The sequence below is a fragment of the Musa acuminata genome, chromosome BXJ1-1 (assembly GCF_036884655.1).
Source record: "Musa acuminata AAA Group cultivar baxijiao chromosome BXJ1-1, Cavendish_Baxijiao_AAA, whole genome shotgun sequence".
NCBI lineage: Eukaryota > Viridiplantae > Streptophyta > Magnoliopsida > Zingiberales > Musaceae > Musa > Musa acuminata.
In genome coordinates, this window is record NC_088327.1 from 12,667,712 (window position 1) to 12,689,078 (window position 21,367).

The window sequence follows — 21,367 nt, forward strand, 5'->3', positions numbered from 1 at the left end:
ACCGCCGGCGGCGGCCACCACCACCAGTACACTACCAGCACAGTATGCTCCTCTTCCTGATCGCCGTCGCCCATGTTGTCCTCCTCCTTCCCGCGGTCGCCGGATATCGCGGCGCACCAGGTGCCCATCCTGGTGCAGGTGTGCGAGGAGGTGGAGGCGGGTCGGAGGGCGCGGGCGCAGCGATGGAAGGAGGCGGCGCGGCGGCTGAACCGGCTGGAGCAGCAGATGGAGACGGGGACGTCGGAGGAGGTGGAGGCGAAGTTGCAGTGGCTGAGGGAGGAGGAGGAGGAGGGTGCGTGGCTTGATGGGATGGTTGCGGATTGGAGGCAGAAGGTGATGCAGGCGGCGGAATCCGAGGCAGTGAGGATGGAGGAGGCTTGGGCCACGTAAACAGGCCAAGCTCGCAGCATTGATCCAAAGAATTGGTGGCGTGGTGGTATTTCTCTTTTCATATGACGAAAGGTAGATCGGTATATGTTAATGAGGTTTATTGTGTACTAATATTATATTAAAAAATATATGAAGTTTATTATTCAACTCCTATCGGCCCCTTTAAAAATATAATAAAATATTATTTTATTATTTGTCATCCAAATATTTCTATTTTTTTCTTCTTCTTATTTCATCCTCGCTGTCACTGTAGACACTCCTCGCCATTGATCCCGCTCGATGTCGGCCGTCCTCGCTCGTCGTCCGCTTGATGTATCTTTCGAGGAGGGGAAAAAAAAAGAAGGATATTTATATTTATTTACAAATAATAATTTAAAAATATTAATTTTTTAAAATAAATTTATAATAGTAATAAGGGACCGAAAATAGTAATTAAAAAATTATTAGTGATTAACGTGATTAAATTAAGATATAGTTTTATCTTTGAATCATATTAGCTGCTGTTAATCGTATCATATGTGATTAAAAGTGAGTTTGTTGGATGTTAGTGGAAGGAGATATATATATATATATATATATATATATATATATATATATATATATATATATATATATATATATATATATATATATATATGTGTGTACAAATATGTATATATATGTATGTCTATATATATATATATATATATGTGTATATCAGGAGGCTAGCACGAATCTTAATGCAAAATCAAGCTTTAAGTGTTGCCCAAATCCACCCGATCCGAAATCGAAACGAAGCGTACAGAGTTCATAGACTTCCCTCCCACTCCCCCCCCTCGAAGCCCCGCTCAAATCCACTTCCTGGAATCCCTTTCTCCTCCTTCGTCCCCAACACGGTTTCCCCGTTTCTCTCTTCGGGGGCGGCAAAGGAGAGTGTCATGCCGGCGCTCAAGAACAAGGTACTTCTCTACAAGATCTCCAGATCTTGTCTCTTCCCTGCTCTTTCGCCTTCGATTCGCTAGGTTTTCTTGCTATTGTGGTCGATTTTCTTCTTCTTTACCCCTTTTAAGTCTTTAGCTTCCGAATTCTTGAGGCTGAAAGGGGTTTTCTTTATCAGGTTTGTTTAAGGTAGAAATCTTTGTGGCGAAGCTGTGATTTTGGTCATATGACGCCTTAGTTTCTACTGTTCGAGGTTTTAGTTTGATGCCCGGATTCGTATTTATAGTTATTGGAGAAAGATATTTGTGAGTTTATTGATGTGGCCAAAGATCTACCATTTTTTCTTCTTCCCTCAAAATAGCCTCTCGAACCTGTTGGTTTCTTGAAACTACTTCTTGTAGGGACACAAAAAGTCCTTGTCTTTTTTATCAGTTTTTTAAAATTTTGATTAGTTTCTTACACTTTCTCTTTGAATGTTCCTTTTAACACCTACAATCACAAAATCCTTTGGGCATAGAGGTTCTTTGACATTATCACAGAACCTAACGGAAGGACTACAAAGTCAACCAGATTCTGTCGTGCCTGCTAAGCCACTTATTTAATTTTCCTGACTCGATGCTTTAATTATTTTTTAGCAGTTTCTCCCTGTAGTATATTTCGTTGGTGTTGTGTATTTCTATAGACCGACACATTTTTGCTCTTGAAGCACATAGATGAATCTTTCTGTGTGAAAATTAAACTGATTCTGAGCTTTGTTTTTCTTAAACCGATTCTGAGCATTGTATGTGGAAATGGAGGATTCAAATTTTTTTGTTGTTTTGAATAGTTCTGAGCTAGAACTTATTTGAACTGTCCAGAAGTCATATTGAATTAATTGAATTGTGAATGAATTTGTGTTCTATCAGCCTCACATCTAATTGTTTGTGAAAGAATTAGATTATTTGAAATAAAAAGTTTCTTTTTTAAATGAATGAAATTTCTCGTCTTTAATGATTGTCAAAATTGTCATCTTAACATCCTAAGAGAAATACTCCATGTTCCCTCTTAAACGTATTCAGGTGGTTGGCATCATTGAACAAAAGTAACTTTGAATGCATATACCATTTTGAAATTGTTTCATATTGCATAGATTGAGTATTACTACTCTTACAAATGAAGTATGCTGGGCACTTGAAGTTCAGAAACATTAATTATAGGACACATTATCTTGGTGTGAAAAGTTTAGTTCAAAGTACTTCATGCCATCTTAATTTTTTTTCGAGAATATCCTATGGTACTTGGTTCTCAGTTTCTGGTGACTCTCAAGACCACAAATTATGTAATATGGGGCCCTCTGTAGTTATTTCCTTTCATATATATTAAGTTCCAAAAGTGGTATGTATAGTCTCAATGTCTACTATGATGTCTTGTACACAAAATATATTAGTTGTGTGACATATAGAAACGCTTCTCTTTCTAATTCTGAAAGTATGAAGTTCAGAATGCTTTTGAGTTCATTTGCCCTGGGATGTCAATATTTTGTTAGTTAATTCATTAACTAGAACATGTGTTAGGTGCTTGTTTTTTGATCAAAATTTAAATATGGTAATCATGGGTTTGTCTTAACTGTTCATAGCTTCTTATCAAATTAACTTTTCTTGATTTCCAAAGATATTTTCTGGCATTTATTATTGTACAATGAGAGATGGTTTGGGAGTTTATTTCTTCTCTGATTTTTTTTAATTCAATTGTAAACAGAAGCAAGAACAAGGGAGCATCGAACGCATATTTGAGGAAATGCTCATGGAGCTTGGTGGTCAAGTTGATTTTGATCTTCCATCCTGGCTGAAGAAATGGAAACCTGCACAGTATATAAGCATAAAGCGCAGTATCCATATTAATTTGATCTGAACTTTATCATTATTGTACATAATCTCTTGATTCCTCTTTCTTTCATGCTGTTACAAACTTATGTTTCCTTTCATACTTTATGTTTTTTGATATGTACTAGATTCCATATATGAGCCAGTTCATCATATTACTGACAGTTTTTTGTTACATACTATAACACAGAAAGATATCACTAATAGTTTGCAGTTAAATTTGCTGGGAGCATTTTGAATATTTTTGGGATTTCATTGATGTACCAAGTTTCTTTTGCTTTGGGATGAGTATATCTAACTTCTGTTAAACATGGAAATGGGTTCTAAGTGATATATATTTGTAGTTGTTTTTTAGAGGGATGATAAACATAGAAATCATGACTTGGTTAATTTGCTCAAGAACTTATCGTTGACCATGACCTTTGAGAAGACATCTATCTTACCAAAAGGCGAATTGAGGATGATGGAATCTTCTGTTCCTGTACTCAATTAACAGGATCGTCAACTGTCTGTGATGGAGATTGTCATTGTGGGTAAGCAACTTCAGTTTCAGTCTATGAAGTCGTCAAACATGTTTTCTCAATTATGTAACTTTAGCAACTTCATTAATCAACACATCTATGGTTGATAATTTTTGCTGCAATGAGGGAAAACTTGCTTAACATACATTGATAAGATTGTACTGCTCATGATCTCCCCAATTCTTTTCTTCAGGATGCTATTCTCTTGTTGCTCATCTAGTTGCAAATGTGGTGACAAATGTCTTAACAAACCTTTTCAGCACAGAGATGTGAAGAAAATGAAAGTTGTAAAGGTATATTTTACTTTTGTTCTACCATTTTTTAGTGCTTAATTTTGCAAATTTTAATCATATAGACAATCTGAAATGAGTTGAACTTGAATTGCATGAAGAACTATTTAGGAATTCAATTTTTGGCTAATATTGTATGTTTAAGACAACACATGTGTTGGTAGATGAGATTTACCTAATCTAAACCTACATATGACGTTTGTTGACCTTAGTTACAATATGCTGATTTTGTTTATATGATTTGTGATTCTTTATGGAACTTGAATTATGGAGGAGATACTAATTAAAATTACTCTAGACCATTAGAATTGAGACTTTTCATATTCTAAATCTTGATTTTAAGATACAGGAACTTTTGATGTTCATGAACATATCATTTTCTATTCCAAATTAACTTCTTATCAGTTAATGTTTCTTAATTTGAAAAATGAGTTAATCCATATGTCGATAATTTAGTTAGTCTCTTTGTTATAATTAGTCTTTCATTTTAAGTACAATGAATTGAATAATAATTACCAAGTAGATGATTCTGCAATCAAGTAGGTGCTAATCCAATTCTAATCATTGTTCAGTGTGAGCAGTGTTTTAATTTTGTCTATAATAACATCCATAAGTAGACACTACTGCTATTAAGCAGGTGCTAATCCAATTTTATTTTCCTCTATTCCCGTTTTGTTCATCAAACTCATGTCTTCTATGATGGTTCATGTTAGTTCATGCTTCTCAAGATTCATGGTGTTGAAGATGTGGGTTTCTCAAACAATTTTTTTAATGTTTACTTTTAATATGTTGTAATCCTTAATGCCAATAAATCTGATTTATATCATAGTTTTTCCTCATTAGTCATGCTCCTCAATTTGCTTCTGTTTATGCAACCTCCAACTTTGGCATTCATTGTTCGTTGTGCCCACATGCAATTATTGCCATGTAAGTGACATGGGCATGCAATGGTGCTTATGTTGTGTTTGTGCCATTACATCATGCGATGTTAGGTAAATTTTTGGTGAGAGCTCAACTTTGAGTTACTCTGACCTTCATGCAAACTTAAAGATGCCATGCAGTATTCTACATTGAATTTATGGCTTGATATAGAATCATAGATTGCATGATGCCTCTTTTCCTAGTTCTATTGACATGTTCTCTTGAATTTGAACAAGGAATTGACCATTCTATGTTAAGGCCATCCTCATTAATGAGAGCTCATGGTTGGGAAGTTGATGGATGACTAACAGAGAATTTATTCCCAGGTGGGAATTTAAGATGTGATTTGGCCTCAGCTGCTTGGTGTAGAAAAACATACATAATTCTTAACTCGATGTTGATTACTATGACTAGAAAAATTATGAAAAATACTCAGCCCATGCTACCTTTGGTCAATGCTGTTTATTAATGGCCTTCAAATTATCCATTGAACTATAGATTATGGATGAATTAGCCATAATTTCCAACTCTTTATATTGCCTTGAATGATTAAGTGCTTGATTCCTTTTCGAGGATTATTAGATGTTGGGACACTTATTATAGATTCTTATTATTTTACAAAATTCATTGGAGACCATGTGAATATTTAATTAAAATCAGAAGATTTTGGATGCTAGAGTGACATTTAGATATTGCTAAAAGATGCAAGAAGCCAAGAACTGTCTAAGTAGGGTGCAAAAATTTAATATTTCTCTTATTCTTGTGTAGACTAAGTTATCCTTTGTTTAATCTTAGTTTGACTGGTTATATTACCTTTGATAGAGATCAGTGTCTGAAAAAGATTCAAGTAGTTGATCGTAACTAATTGGAAGATTGGAACCTTACTGTTTGTTGTTTTTGATAGTTAGGGTATGTGACAATATAAGTAACCTGGAACTCTGGAACCAATTATAATTTGATTAGAGAATAAAGGATACCTTTCAAGTTGAGATTGTTTAAATCTTGTTAATTTGGAGAAACACAGATATTTTGGATGTCGAATGGCAAGAATAAAAGTGTCAACTTATGCTTTAAAACCAAGTTATCAATGTTGCTATGGCACTCTCTCAGGAGTTGTCAAAAGCATAAGGTTGTGTCTCTTGCCTATGCAGCCTTGTACCCTGTACATATGGATTCTCACTAAGCAGTTCTTACCTTTGATTTGGATTTGTACTCTTCAGACAAATTGCAGAGGATTGAGCTGAGATAAATTACATTTAAATGTTGATGTTGTTTTTCAAAAGGTGATGCCATATTGTTAGTTTTAACTTCATGAACTTTCTGCTAATCTCCAACCAGGAGCTTAGGAACCTTTTATATATTGTATACTCAATAGTATCTCACAGATTTTCATACTCCTGCTGCTGATATTGATGCTGCTTAATTATATATCTCAGATTTCTGCATGTGTATCTGAGTCTCTTTATAGACCAAAATGATTATTCATATTTAGAAGTGCAAGTTTAGTAAAAACTTGTGACTGAAGATGAATTATTTATCATCCTTCATTATTTGTCTTCCATATTTAGCTCTGTACACCATAAATTTTAGAAAGCTACTAATCCCACCATGTACATGCATATTTCTGAGAATATAGTACCCTTTGTACTATTTACAGTTTCTAAACTGGCTAAATTTTCTTGCTCCATGGTTTGTCATCATCTAGTCATATTCAATGAACTGTTTTCATAGTCAAATTGTTGTTCTTTTGATGGCAATTTGGAACGACATCTTGTTGTTTTTCTTTTTATGGAGGAGGTTTAGTGTCCACTTGTTCTCTATACGGTGATATAGTAGCATTTGCTTGTCTAGACCTTTAAAAGATTTTGTCTCCTCTAGACAGAAAAATGTGGTTTTGGTTTGGTAGCAGATGAAGACATAAAACAAGGGGATTTTGTGATCGAGTATGTTGGAGAAGGTGACTTCTCCCTATTCCATTTATCTCCACTGTCCTTCAAGATAATAAAGAAAGATTGAGTCATACAAATCTTTGACTCATCTTTTTGATATTCTACAGTTCTAGATGACAAAACTTGTGAGGAAAGACTCTGGAAAATGAAGCACCGTGGAGATACCAACTTCTACTTATGTGAGGTTAATCATGATATGGTGATTGATGCTACATACAAAGGAAATAAATCAAGGTTTATAAACCACAGTTGTGAGCCAAATACCGAGATGCAGAAATGGTCCTATACAATTCTCCATTCTCATTATTTTATTATATAATCTTTTCCATCATGATGTAAATTTTGTTATAATTTTATGTTTATTTGTAGGAGAGTTGACGGAGAGACTAGGGTTGGAATTTTTGCCCTATGTGACATAAGAAAAGGCAAAGATGTAACCTATGACTATCAGTATGTTCCATTTACCTTGGCAGTCTTTCTTTTAGCCTCTTGCACATCCTTCTTTGGTAATATTATCAATGTTGGTCATGTACTTATTTGTCTTGTTTTGCCTTTCCCTAGTGATTTATGTTACTTAGTAGTTCTATTCATTTAATGAAATCTTCAGGTTTGTTCAATTTGGAGCAGCTCAAGTTTGTCATTGTGGTACTCATAGCTGCAGGCAAAAACTAGGCAATAAACCTAGTAAGCAGTAGTCTTCTTTTAGTATTCTCTCTTATACAATAAATCCTTTTCTTATATTATATTTCCATGTGAAACTTAGGAAGTTTAAATACGGTGCATCATAAAAGGAAAACTGACTATGAGAACTGTATTGGGGAGCTTGTACGTGTGTGGCGTTCAAAGGACAAGAGGTGTGTCTAAACCTTGAAAATTTCTTGGCTACAGTAGATATGTTATGTAATATTTATAAACCTTGTATTGGATATTTGGCTGCACATTGCTTGTTATAGAGATATGTTCCTTAATTTACAGGTTATATCTGTATACTGCATTTGCTAGATATAATCTGTACAAATTTTTCCTTGGTGTGAATTTATTTTATTGAACTAGTTAATTTATGTTCTTTGTTTTAGGGCCTAAAGGTGCTTAATGAAGTATAGAGTACTAAAATAGTGTTTCCTGATATATTCTTGATAATAGAGGGTTCAATATAATTCAATTTGGTACAATTATTATCATTTATCTTGCTGCTTAGAAATATAACTGCAGACTATCTCTCTATCTACAAAAGTGTCTTGCAATCTAGTTACCTCAATTATCTTTTTTTTCTTAAAGACGTTGATGGTAATCTCCAATTTGAAGATATAATCACTAATGTCTTGCACAGAAGGGAAAATATTGTTCATTTAAATTTGGGTGTGCAATTATATGCTTAGCTCATGTGGCAATTGAATTTGAGCAGGATTCTTCTTACCAAGATGTTTCAATCAATCAGTAGATATTAAGATAATCTTGAAGCAATCTTGCTGCAAACAAGGTGCAATTTTCTCACCAAATCACAATAAAAAAATGCTTAGGCAAAGGAGAAAATGGATTACTTCCCAGCCTCTGTTCATTTCTAAGTATTTGCAGAAGGACAATTTCAGCAATCCTATTGATGGAAAATGACCAGCTGGTTGTGCAACTTACTTGAGTCGTCATGATAGTTTAATAAATTCATATTCTGCATAGGTTTCCTCTTTCATGTTATATATCTTTACAGCCGAGCTGCAATTGTCCAGTAACATCCTTTGTGATTCATTTAGTATGTTGCCATGACCTTTGGTAGCATCAGAATAGATACTTGTCTCCTTAAATATGCAATCCTTGTAGAAATGATGAAGGCCATTTTTTATTTACTTCTTAAATTATTATGTTGAAAATTATCATCATACTCGTCCATAGTTGCACTTATATACCTTTTTTTTTTCCCAATGATTTTCTAGAGAAGCAGCGACTTAAATGTAGAAATAAGAAAATCTGGTGATCTACTTGACGAGTAACTTGTAGATTGTTTTGAAAAATCATATTGGGTATCTGTGTAAAATAGTTTGTAGAAGGATGATGTTCAGGTGGATATCTTTCACTTAAGCTGAATTGGATTATTGGATATGTTTGTTCTGTTAATTTGATATTATTTCCTGAATTTCACATCTGCAGTCATTCTTTTGATTGACAAATTCCACAAGATTTCAAATTGATTGTCTCATCTACTAGAAAATATTGTTAATCAGTACATGGTAGCATATGCTTTTTTACTAAAATGATTTTACATTAGTGCTTCTGGTATATATTTTCGAGGAAATAATATTACTGAAATATATTATTTGACATTTTATTGCTATTTATTGTTTTCCAGGTACTATGGAGGTTTCATATCTGATTTTGATTGTTTCTCTGGAAAGCACACAGTAAGGATTTAGTTTCCTTGGTAGCATACTAGTTTCGTAATGTCCACAGATCTTATTGTGATTTTGTTTTGGCAGGTAATATATGAAGATGAACATGTAGAAGTTATTGACATGTCAAAAGAAGATTGGGATTTCCTATGACCATATACGCATTGTGTAGGTAATGCTAATTACATAAAGCATCAGCAAACCAGTCTCTTTTTGACTTTGGGAAATTTTTATGTTCATTGTCATAGATTTTAGATGCCCATGTCCATGCCTATTTTCAGTTCTTTTTTCGTATAAATCTTATTCCTATGGAGATCTTGTAGGATGTTGTTTAGAATGGTTACTGATGATCATATAGACAAGCATGTGTGCATTATCTGTTGCAAATATGGTTATTACAGATGTAGAATATAATACTTTATTTTTCCAGTTAAATTTGAAGGCCGGCAATCTAAATAATTATGCATGTTAAATTTCTTTTTATCACTCAATCTGTTCTTTGTTGCTCTGCTTTGCAGTAATGTCCATGGTGATCCACTGTATCATTAGCCAATCATTCATTGTGTTCCTAACAAAGTCAAACGGTGTCTCCGCTGTGCTTGTTACCGGTTTGTACTAACTATTCATTTCTTCTTATGTCCGACTGATACTCTGATCTGATGTTACCATACCTTTCATTGATCCTGTCCACAATATTTCGAGCTGGTATAACTACGGCTTGAAATATTACCTGGAATTATTGTACCCATTTAACATGAAACAGTTTGTTTCCCTTTTTATACAATGATAAATGAAGATTGCTTAATTCTTGTAATTATGTTTTCTCTTCGGTTTTACTCGATCAGTTTGCCATCATGTTTTTCACAGCTCAAGCACAAGAGGTTCTATATGATGATTGTTCGTGGACTCAATTCTTCTCTGGTAGCTTAATTGGTTGCCTAAAGTGATTTTGATTGATGTTGCCACTCATATAACCCTTTTTCCAACCCTTGTTTAGAAAAAATATTTGGAGTCTTCAAGTTTGAGGATGAAGATGCTGCTTTTAGGAATTTTCTATCAGCTACATCGATTGTCTTGAGGACAAGATACCTAAGCATACATTGTTGAGTGCTTGTGTGGCTACTTTCATGTTCTAGCAAACTTAATGTGGCTGATAAAGGTGGTTTTGTTCATCTATCATCAAACTATCAGTATTTGCAACTCCAATACATGTTATCTGTCATAATTAAACAAGACAGAAATTTATGCTCAGGAAAGTGACACCAGAAAGTTAAATTGATTCCGTGTTCTCCGTGTCTTTGTTTATGTGCACTGTCTATAGGTTGAGAAATGGATTAGTGAGTAGCTCAAGTCATCTAGTCATCAAAGCTCAAGTCATCAAATTTATGCTGGGTTCGATTCTTGGATCTCTCTTTTGCTTCCCAAAGTGTATTGAGGGATTGATTGTATTTGAAGGCTATCGAGGGTATGAGAACTATCTTTAGTATTTGAAGGCAATCGGGTATGAGATCAATAGCTAATTATTGTAATTAGCTATCTTAGTGTATCGATTACTATATTTAAAAAAATTATATTTGCATTCATCTATGTTCATTTATGTTAATATTTTTTATTTTACTAATAAAAATATAAAAATAAAGAGTAAATATAATTTTAATATTTCAATTGATGATGACGGATAATGTCGGTAGTAGTTGATGGTGATGCTGAGAGTGGGTGTTGTGGATGTGGAGAGCGATAGTGAGAGATGAAGATCGCTTTGTATCCGTCGATATCGATGTAGTTGTTGAACGATCCTTACGTTGCTCGACAACTGTCAGTGTCGATATAGATGTTAAGTGATGAAAGGGCTATCGATGCGGATGTTGAGTAGTGTCACTCGACAATTGAGTCGATGGACACAGATATAAAATGACTTTCACATCTCGTTGTCATTTTTCTCATCCACAATAGTTATCCGTGACCCCCTAATGGCGTCATCGTCTGCGCCATCGACATCATCCGTCGTCATTAATTAGAACATTAAAATTATCCTTTTATCTTTTTATAATCGAGATCCTGAATATAGCTAATTACATAATTAATCCACAAATAAATCAAGAGAGTTGTTACTTATTCATCACTTCAATGCACCATATGATGTGTTTATATCATATGTTTTCAAACCAATCATAGATAAGTTATTTATCCTTTTAAAAAAAAAATAGTAATAATGTTGTCCAATCATTCCTCCCTATTTTCCGGTCTTCTTGCGCCTAATCTCTGGTCTTCTCTTCTAGACGTTGTCAATCCTCTAGAAGAATTCAGACTAAACAGCGGAAGGAATGGAGCCGATCGGATACGATTGGACCACTGTTGAAGGATCTGAAATGTATAACCCGCAAGTTCCAGGCAAGATCAAAGCATAGAAACGATCCAAGGTTCAGCCGTCATGAGAGGAGCTTCGAGTCAACGCCGCCTTCACCTCATCTTCCACAAGCAATGCACACAGAATCGAGACTTGCAGCTTTGAACCAAACGTGAGGGACACGTCGCCGGCTGGTTGCAGAACCCCCGCGGCGCCCATAAATAGACGAACTCGGAGCACCGCAAGCGCCCCATCTGCATCGAGGCCGCTGCGATGAGGACTGCGAGATCCATCGTTGCTGCACTGCTTCTGTGCCTGGCCGCGGCGGCGACCGCCCAGGAAGCGTCGAACGTCCGCGCCACCTACCACTACTACTATCCGGAGCAGAACAACTGGGACCTGAACGCCGTCAGCGCGTACTGTGCGACGTGGGACGCCGATAAGCCATTGGCGTGGCGGCAGAAGTACGGGTGGACGGCCTTCTGCGGCCCTGCCGGGCCCACCGGCCAAGCTGCATGTGGCAAGTGCTTGTTGGTAAGCATCAGCGTTACAGCCTACGGCTGACCTTTTTTTATGGCTTTACGTCCGCGATATAGTTGACATAATCCCAAAAGAAGCGACGTGACGGGTGTGTGGGGGTGTTGCAGGTCACCAACACAGCGACAGGGACTCAGGCGACGGTCAGGATCGTAGACCAGTGTGCAAATGGAGGGCTGGATCTGGATCAGGGTGTCTTCTCTCAGCTGGACACCGATGGGACTGGCTACGCGCAGGGACATCTGATCGTGAACTACCAGTTTGTGGACTGTGGTGACTGATGTGTGTCTTCGTCTTCTCCTCATGCATATCATGGCCCCATCTTTGTGTCGTCGTCCCTCTCAACTCAATAAGAGGCCAAAAATGGATGAGGAAATAAACGCGATGAAATAATAAAGTTTCCATGGTTGTCAGTATGATCTCCACCTACAATCATCATGTCCTCGGTCACTCTTCTACTTCATCAGGCATCCAATCTCTTTTACTTTTTTCCCAGTATTATCCTACAATTTATAAGATATTGATACGGCAACATGAACTCATCCCAATAAAAATATTATAAGACAAAGTCATTATACATATAAATATAATACTTTTGAATATAAATTTGTAAGAACAAACACAGAAACATCTTTAGAACAATAGCAAACGAGCACTTTATTCCCATCTCATATCACAAAAGAAATAATTGTTATTGTATGGTACCACCACTCATGCAGTACAGAGAGGAAATATTTCTCGGCCACTGGGACAAATGTCATGTCGCACCATCGATGGTTTTGTCAGGTTGCAAGATCAATAAACATACATGATAATGGATTCAGCTTGGATCCATCTCGATGGAAAAAAGAAGATTGATGAAAATTTTGAGTGAGCTAGTAAACAACACTAAGTTTGGAGGACTTTCAGTGATCCACAACAAAGAATAAAAATGAAGGGTCGATGAAAATTTCAATGAGGTAGCAAAACAACATGTCTTTGCAGTTTTATTTCTGACTGCGGATCAAAACTAGATCTTCTAGTCACTATGCAAATCACGAGACTTGAGTGCTAAGTCTTACCTGCATTTGGACCACCAATGAAGAATTGGAAAGCTGCAGGTTGCCGGTCTGGAAACGTTGGCAAATAGGTAATTGAGACGAGACAGAAACACATTTGATCTTTCTTTGGGTGCAAGCTTGCACAGTTTGACTTGTTGCAGGAGCAGGTGATTTCAAAGAGTACTGTGATGAAACTTGAAACAAGATCTGAGCAGATCATGACCCAATAAGACCTTTGTGGCGAGCATAAGCAATTATGAAAATGAACAGGAAGCCACTGATAAGTCCCGACAAAATGACCACCTAGGAAGCGAACAAATGTTAGCCAGATATCAATGTGGATGTACATTGTTGATAGAAGCCTTTTGTTCACTGGTCAGCTTACCCATTTGAATACATGTCCATGGTCATCATTCCATGAATACGGTATGTTCATTCCAAATATCCCAGCAACCAGTGAATATATTGAGAGGGAAACTGTGCCAGAACTCAAGAACAGCTCTAGCTACAATACCACAATGGAAAAAGATCAGCAAACAACGATAAAAGCGAATATGTGGATTCAGAGGAAAAACAGTAGTGGTTTGCTCAAGAACGTGAAACAACAAACAAAACGCAGATCCTTAATTGTTTTGCAGCTTAAAATAATGGTGAAGAAGACTTCGACCGGTATTACCTGAATAAGTTGGTTTCGGTGGTTGTCAAGCTGCCAAGAAGAAATAAGTGATATTAGTTATTCTTTCTACCAAATTTCTTGGGTCAATTGACCAAATCTTACCTGAATATTGATATAGTCCTCTGTGTCATCAATATATTCGCGTAGCTGAAAGAAAATTTAGATTATGTAAATTAACCAGGCAAAGAGACACCTGATCCTATGATAATTATTGATTAGAAACATAATAAACGGGTAACATACAACAAAAAAACAATATAACTATCAGCAAATCAATACACCTAAAAAGCTCATGTTTTTTAATAAGATGGCATCCAAAAAAGATGCAACTACACTCGTGTTGCATACACATTGCGAGCATGAAGCAGATGACATCTAGATAAACAGTGAGATGAAAGTTAATGCACTGAACACATTTTAACTAGACCAATGCAGCATGAACATGGAAGTCTGATTGTTATCCTGATCACAAAAAAAATCTTTTATTAACAAAATAAAAGAAATTATGGGCATAAGCATAGAAATGTTATCAAAGGTACAAAGAAAACAAATGAAATTATCAAAGGAATTATAAAAAAAACCATTGTAGTTTGCTAAGTGGCTCTAGTATCTGATTAAGTTTCCTCTTTCAAGATATAAATCGCAGCAGTCAACTGCCATGATGACAATGTCAAAACCAGCTCATGTCACTCTTAATCCTAAACACCAATTGCTCTTGCTAAGGGGCAGCCTAATACTGATTCTTTTATAAATTAAAATACAATTTCTATGCATGTTTCCATAGTCTACCACTTTTTTTCTCCAAAACAGATTTGAGTAAACATCGCTACAGAAGTTGCCAGATTATTGACATGCATGAGTAGACAATACAGAATTATTTATTTATCATATATCAGTACAGCTCCTGCTAGTCCTCTACCATATCAACTCTTTTCTTCCTAGTTTCAATTTCATTATCCGAACTCCTTTTTCACATGGATTATGTATAAGCAACATTTTATTATTAGAACTTCTGGCATTCTGTGCATTAATCTTAGTTTATTCACAGTTGAAGTAACCTAACATAAATTTACACCACTCTGACATGCTCAATTCCTATCACAAAGCTGGCAGCAAATGAGCAAATGGAGAGGGGTTGATGCAACTGTCATTTGTTTTTGGCTTCAGATTTTCATTTGGAACTATTGCCTTAGATTTCTTTAAACAATAGTTCATGAGGTAATGAACATGTTTTTGTCATAGAGATGGGCCGTATGGCTATCTGATTCACCATACCACCATTCTGCATTTGAGTAATAGCAATTCAATTAGTTCCACAATTTGCTCAGATGAATGGTGAAGAAATGTTATAATGAGACAGCATGTCCTGACTATTTCTTTTGAAAAAAGGAATCCAAATATGTTGGAACATATGATCTTAGATACTGACTAATAATATAATTATAAAGACTTACAGTAGTCAACTTGTTCAATGTGCCATCAATTTGCATGAAGTATGCCTGCATAGATTAAGAAAATGCTTAGAATTAGATATTGATGCACAAGTTAGTTCTCATCTAGCTTCTTTTCTTCTGCCTAAAAGTTTATGAATCATAAATAAAGAGACGAGTTGCTCTATGACCTCGAGTAACATTTCCAGCTCCTCAACATCATTCTCATTTCCATGTATAGTTGCTGCACTTGCCCTGCTTGCTCTGGATATCCTAGATCCAATTGTTGGTGAAGCAGGGAGCCAGTTAGGCATACTAGAACCGCTGACAGGAGAGGATGCTCCAGCCAGTTTCCTTGACAAGTAAAGATCTGCCATATCATCATCGTCATCCAATAACTGTTCAAGCTCATCCCTTACCTGGTGAACACAATAATTTGCCAAAATAGATTTAAAAAGAAGGGGTACCAACCTGCAATACAGGTCATTACACAGGAAGCACTAGCCACCATACAATTACAATTCCAACATGATGTACGATTTGTGCTTGCTATGCCACTGTTCGTTTTTCCTTCTCAAAAGGTAAATGATAAGATGGTTAACATTATGAACTTAAACCTTTTACTTAATCAATGGCTATTCTCTCTCAAGCACAAGTAATAACCCTGGCAATGAAAAGGAGGTGATCAACGAGACAGCAATTACACAGCTGGAAAATCATCACTAGCCCTGAATGGATTTAAAGATGGAGATCATTGGAGAGGGGCTCTCTTGGATAGAAGTTATGCACTGTTGTAGCATTTGATTCTATTTCCATTTTCTTTTGAAGTTTGTGAATAAATAGATATAATATAGACATTCATTTACTACTCAAATAATAGCATGTATAGCAACTATGTAATTACTTTGTCTTTTGTGCTGTTAGCATCACCATTATGCCAAGACATAACTTAGCATGCTGACATAAACATAGCAGCCCGCTGACACCCTCCATGCCACTGATGTTGATCTAAAAAAGAAGTTGATTTGTGATCCACAAATCTGCATATATCTCAAGCACTAAAGCATCATGATAAATCCATGATGAGACAGAAAAACATTTTTCAAATATTCTTAATTGATGATATTAATAAAATTAAGGTAAAAATAGGTTCGCAAACTGTAATTAAAAAATAACTAAAGATTAAAAAAATAATTGGATATATTGAAAAGTAAGACAAACCTTTTGGACACGAGCAGTCAACCTAGTCATGGCACTCTTCAACTTACGCACTCGATCCAAGTTACGGCTGCTAATCTACACAATGTATTTGCAATTGTCAAACAATCAAATGGAAAAAGGAAGAACCTAATTTGCATAGAGAGAAACAAATACCAAAATAGTAGTTAAAATAAAGGAAAAAAATAAAAAACAGAAAATAGCACAATGCAACAAACTAACTGCATATATTCCAGACTCTAAACTACCATTTACCAGACCAAAGAATCAAAAGGGGTGCAAGCTACCATCTACCTGTAGCCAAGTGGTCCAAGTAACACAAATTTACTTAAAGCAACAACTTGATGTTCATCTTTAGTTAAGGTAATAGAAGACCACCTCCACAGATTAGATGACAGAATTTCCAGGTCATGACAGCCCATAAGATTCAGGCTTGAGAGACCACTGGTGGGTCTCATAATCTGGTCAATACCTTTTAACATGGTAGCCCTCATCAACACACTGTTAGCTATGTCCTTGATACAATATAGAAACCGGAGACCCCTTGACATGGCAATAGGTGCAATCTCAGTTTCAAGACGCGACGACGACATAAACTTTCCGACACTGAAACTTCATCTAGATTGAGTCAGCAGATCAGATTGTATAGGAATAAGCAGAGGAGGAAAAAAATCTGAAAATAAAGGTCTCGTAGGCTGGTGGCAGATCAGAATCGAAGTTATCAATAGGATCTCTTCTAATCCTCTCCACTCTGCTTCACTCGTGTTATGCCTTTATATTTTCTTCTGTCTTTTCTCCCTTTTCTCTCTCAATTCTATTTCTTAGAAGATATCTTCTCTCGAAGAATACAGATCCTTGATTGGAGTGGAAAATCTATCACAACTGATGAACAAGAAAGTAGGGCAATGACTCTTGTATCAATCAGATACTAATTTTCCACAAGCTATTTTCTACCGCTGATCAATAAAATAGAAATGGTCAATATCTTCTGATATGCTGGTTTATGCCACCAATATAACAAGTGCCTTTTCATACAACTTGCAATCTGCCAATTCATGTGTATCCATTAGAAAGGATTCATCTCAGCACCATTAACCAAGATAGTCTAGTAAAATGTGATTCACCATTTTTTGCGACATAGGAAAAGGATATGCATGAACATAAGTTGTAATCTGATAAAGAATTCAGACCAACACAGTGAAGGTATGAATAGAGAAAAATCGATCCTTACCTTGGAAGTCAGCTCATCTAAGGCCGGGTAAGCAGCAGTCTCTAGTTCGCTGGTGCGTGCATCAAGATAGCTACAAATAGCTTCTAAAGCAACTTCCAGGGCTCGAAACTCAAAGGGAGATTCTACAAAAAAAAACTTTATTACCTTAGGCAAATATATTATTAATAAAATTGGATATACCAAAAGCATTATTATTTTCTATAATAAACCAATTAAAGATGTTCTTAAGCATTCTATTTTCTTTTTCACCTTAAGCAATAACTGTAACCATAATATCATTTTTACCTAGGTTTTATGACATATTTTCCACAAAGTAATTAACCTAGACAGCATATGTTAAATCCTGTACCCAAAGACAAATATATTGGTCCAAAATTCTCAATGCAAAATATGGCCAGTATACACACACATACACATACACATATACATACATATACATATATAATATATATAAATACAAATATATATACATATATACATATATATATATATGTATGTACACACACACACACATGTTATGTGTGTGTGTGTTCCAAAAGAACATTGCTTCTATCTCTTGGGCCTGGAAAGGAACATGTTGTTTGACTTATAATTAAAGAGGGGAGGAAGGGTTTTCAGAAAGTTTCTTGGTATTGGAATGGAATTCTTAGCGACATTTGAAATGATCACTATATTGACGACATTCCCTTAACCAAATGATGTGATCTAATAAACGTGGATAAAATGAGGAATTTCCAAGTAGTGTCTGATTAATCCATGAGAACTAGTGGAAGCTGAGTATTCCTAATATTTTCTTTTGCTCCTCTCTAGCTGAAAAAAATAATTAACATTATCCATATTCCTCTAGTAAATTTGGATGCATCCTCTCAGCGCAACCACACTATACCACACTATGAAGTGCATATCAATACTTATAAAGAAGCATTTCTGATTTTTCACAGGACTGGGGTAGCTGGAAAGTGATTCTTAATGTTCAACTCTCTTTATGGAAATTACTTTGGCAAAGTTTACCAACTTCTACTTGGATTTCCAAATTCTTTAATAATCAAATAGAAACTTGTACTATCTACCACATGTTCCAAGACTGTAATCATAGATTTGTGAGTACACTTATGCATCTTCTTATGGGACCATTGTTAAATCCAAAATAAGCATTTGTTTTCAAGTTTCTTTATGATTGACCTTAGCATTGCATGATTAGATAATAATCAGGATTTGGACAAAACATCAGCTAATAAAATCAGGATTCCAATTGCTTATAGAATCTACGACATGATTGTCTATTTAACCGCCGCAGCATCCAACCTCTCTTTGGTGTCGTGCTACAGCCATGACAAATATGAGGGGGTGCAGACGACACCAGGAACAATTTCTCCATCTAATTTACCGATAGAGGATTCTTTAATCCTGGATTGTGATGGGTCTTTTAACCCTAACTATGACCTTACAGGTGCTAGGTACATCATCAAGATCCTCCAGGGGAATGTCCTCACAGCTGGCTGCAGCCTTTGCAAGGCGTCAAACCTACTCGGGCAGAATGTTAGATCATTAGGGAGGGACTAAACTAGGCATGTCAAGATCTACAACATATGGGTTTGCTCAGACTCACTACAGAGTATCATTATGCTGAGTAACTTGAAAGTGATTCCTTGGGCCATTCACGACATGCTGAATGACATCATCTTTCATCTTGCTAGTAATACTCATGAGTAGAGGGGAGATCTTTTTGCTGGGACAGCAATTTCCTTGAATCCGTTTTTTTTGGTAAACTCCTCTATGCACTTACATACTATTAACACATGAACACATAGGTCTTCAAATTAAAAAAATTAGCATCAGCTCTTCACTATGATGCATTGTCACATAGCAGATATGTCAGTTATTGAAAAACTTGGCAAAAGTCAGTATAGTATACCATCTTCTTCGACAGCTTCCACGTCATGTTGTCCAGTAACAGTCTCTCTCCCCTCTCCATGTGCATTATTGACAACGTTTGCCAGTGGTAATCGTCTTTGAAGCTCTTCCACAATTGGAACAACATTTTCTTCTGCGGGATCCCTAAGCAAAACCTAGTCCACAAAACACCACAAATTAGGATACCATGACAAAAGTCACTATACAATACTCGAAAAATCTAGTGCTTATAGATGGATGAAGGTTGTCTACTATAAACTTATGGTTTCTTTTTAATTTTACCACATGCACAATGATGCAGAGGAACCCACAAGTTCCAGTTAACCATAAGTGCCAGAAACAGTCTCCAAAACAATTAAAATCTGTTTCCTATTCATACAATTTCATATCATGACATTAGTGACTGATTAGTTTCTTCTTCTTCTTTTGATAGGAAAACCATTACTGCTCTTTGTCAAGCAGAAATCTTGAAAAAGAAAAAGACATGTAGCAAAGAACTTTTGCGGTGAAATTTGCATCATCAGAGAAGGCAAAACAGAAGGTCTCGTATATCGCATTAACGGAAATAATCTAATTAGGAGTTATTATTGGAGAAAACTTCAAAAGCTAAAGCAAAAGGAGCTTTTGGTGTACGGGGAAGTAGTAAATCCTAATCACCAAAGAAAGACAAACCGTAGCTTTGCGCCATTACCTCGTCCGCGGTGATGATCGCTTTAATGTGCTGAATCCCAAAGCCAAAAGAAAGCAAATTAGCAAAAAGATCGTACGCCCTCCATATCAAGGTGAAAGACAAAGCACGCTACCTCAAGATTGAGAACGATGGCTCGCTCGCGTCCCAAAATCGTGGAAGGGTACGAGAGGAGGGGGTCCAGGATCCTGAGGTCGCGCGCGTGGATCTGAACCCGGTGCATGATGGCGTACTTGTCGACGTCCAAGATTGTCCCTTCCCCGCTGGAATCGAACAGAATCCAGCTCCTCGCGGCCGCCGTCTTCTTCTTGAGCGCGGCCTGCGCCTCCGCGGGCACTGCCAGCGCGTCCCGCGCCATCTCCTCCTCCTCCGCCACCGTCCCCGGAGCTCTCACATCTCCTCCGGCTAAACGAGGCGCAATCGGGGGAGCCGAGTCCCTCCTTCCCAATTGTGGCGGACAGCAGTGCGAACGAGGCGGTGCAAGCAGCAATATAAACTTTCTTTCCATATACAATAAAGGAGAAAAAATTGGTAAGAAGGAGAGGTTGGAATCCCACCTCTCTCTCTCTCTCTCGCTCTCTCTCTCTCCCTCTTTAATTTACTTTAATATTAGTGCTTCATTATTTATTATTATTATTATTATTACTAATTATTTAATTATAGTGGCTCAATTTTTTCCCTTTGCATCTACTTTATGTCAAGGTTACATTTCTTAATTGGACTTCAAATTTGTAGAACAGAAATTAAATTCAAAAAAATATTCTGAAACAAAATAGTGTAATTATTATAATCAAAACATAGAGGTCACTGTTTGACAATGTTCTTCTTTTTCTCCAATGAAAAAAAGAATACTTAATTATTTATGCTTCTTAATATCAAAGCTGAAGCACATGGATAAAGTCATCACATTACATGACAAAAAGGATCATGAGGTTCTTCATATCCAACAAACATTAGAATAACATGTTGCTTTTATTTTATGTGGTGTTTGTTCTCCAAGGTAAGGAGACTCCAGTCCTCGTCTATTCCTTTCAATACTATTTCTGACCGTTGA

At 36.3% G+C, this 21,367-nt stretch overlaps 3 protein-coding genes across 5 annotated transcripts; 2 read left to right on the plus strand and 1 right to left on the minus strand.

Annotated features, from left to right (window-relative positions):
- Positions 1-1,121: 1,121 nt before the first annotated feature.
- On the plus strand, positions 1,122-10,038 carry LOC135674428 (histone-lysine N-methyltransferase ASHH3-like). Of its 2 annotated transcripts, XM_065184265.1 has the most exons (12): positions 1,125-1,328; positions 3,046-3,175; positions 3,601-3,703; positions 3,885-3,984; positions 6,781-6,859; positions 6,959-7,130; positions 7,221-7,301; positions 7,459-7,535; positions 7,615-7,705; positions 9,193-9,244; positions 9,320-9,404; positions 9,751-10,038. In XM_065184265.1, the coding sequence occupies exons 1-11, from the start codon at positions 1,308-1,310 to the stop codon at positions 9,383-9,385; spliced, it is 972 nt and encodes a 323-aa protein (XP_065040337.1). In that variant the 5' UTR covers positions 1,125-1,307; the 3' UTR covers positions 9,386-9,404; positions 9,751-10,038. The 2 variants fall into 2 exon arrangements, 1 of the variants encoding a protein (XP_065040337.1); XR_010513621.1 differs by lacking the exons at positions 9,320-9,404; positions 9,751-10,038 and having other exon boundaries at positions 1,122-1,328; positions 7,221-7,357; positions 9,193-9,241.
- Positions 10,039-11,799: 1,761 nt separating this feature from the next.
- Positions 11,800-12,532, plus strand: LOC135587114 (pathogenesis-related protein PR-4-like). The gene is made up of 2 exons (XM_065078133.1): positions 11,800-12,113; positions 12,227-12,532. Exons 1-2 carry the CDS (start codon positions 11,853-11,855, stop codon positions 12,395-12,397), a joined length of 432 nt encoding a protein of 143 aa, XP_064934205.1. The 5' UTR covers positions 11,800-11,852; the 3' UTR covers positions 12,398-12,532.
- Positions 12,533-13,042: 510 nt separating this feature from the next.
- Positions 13,043-20,866, minus strand: LOC135674437 (magnesium transporter MRS2-I-like). Of its 2 annotated transcripts, XM_065184274.1 has the most exons (11): positions 20,429-20,863; positions 20,317-20,346; positions 19,627-19,780; positions 17,712-17,833; positions 16,484-16,558; positions 15,454-15,681; positions 15,287-15,331; positions 13,935-13,979; positions 13,833-13,862; positions 13,542-13,661; positions 13,043-13,459 (listed from the first exon to the last, which is right to left on the minus strand). In XM_065184274.1, the coding sequence occupies exons 1-11, from the start codon at positions 20,819-20,821 to the stop codon at positions 13,373-13,375; spliced, it is 1,329 nt and encodes a 442-aa protein (XP_065040346.1). In that variant the 5' UTR covers positions 20,822-20,863; the 3' UTR covers positions 13,043-13,372. The 2 variants fall into 2 exon arrangements, with proteins under 2 accessions (XP_065040346.1, XP_065040353.1); XM_065184281.1 differs by lacking the exon at positions 20,317-20,346 and having other exon boundaries at positions 20,429-20,866.
- Between the last annotated feature and the right edge of the window lie 501 nt (positions 20,867-21,367).

Coding starts and splice junctions, on each gene's coding strand:
- LOC135674437 (XM_065184274.1), bottom strand. CDS start 20,821: ATGGAAAGAAAGTTTATATTGCTGCTTGCACCGCCTCGTTCGCACTGC. Junction 13,980..15,286: donor CATTGAACAAGTTGACTACT/GTAAGTCTTTAT, acceptor ATTTTCTTTCAG/CTACGCGAATATATTGATGA. Junction 13,460..13,541: donor ATGGACATGTATTCAAATGG/GTAAGCTGACCA, acceptor TTCGCTTCCTAG/GTGGTCATTTTGTCGGGACT.
- LOC135587114 (XM_065078133.1), top strand. CDS start 11,853: ATGAGGACTGCGAGATCCATCGTTGCTGCACTGCTTCTGTGCCTGGCC. Junction 12,114..12,226: donor CATGTGGCAAGTGCTTGTTG/GTAAGCATCAGC, acceptor GGGGTGTTGCAG/GTCACCAACACAGCGACAGG.
- LOC135674428 (XM_065184265.1), top strand. CDS start 1,308: ATGCCGGCGCTCAAGAACAAG. Junction 3,704..3,884: donor GATGGAGATTGTCATTGTGG/GTAAGCAACTTC, acceptor TCTTTTCTTCAG/GATGCTATTCTCTTGTTGCT. Junction 7,706..9,192: donor TGGCGTTCAAAGGACAAGAG/GTGTGTCTAAAC, acceptor ATTGTTTTCCAG/GTACTATGGAGGTTTCATAT.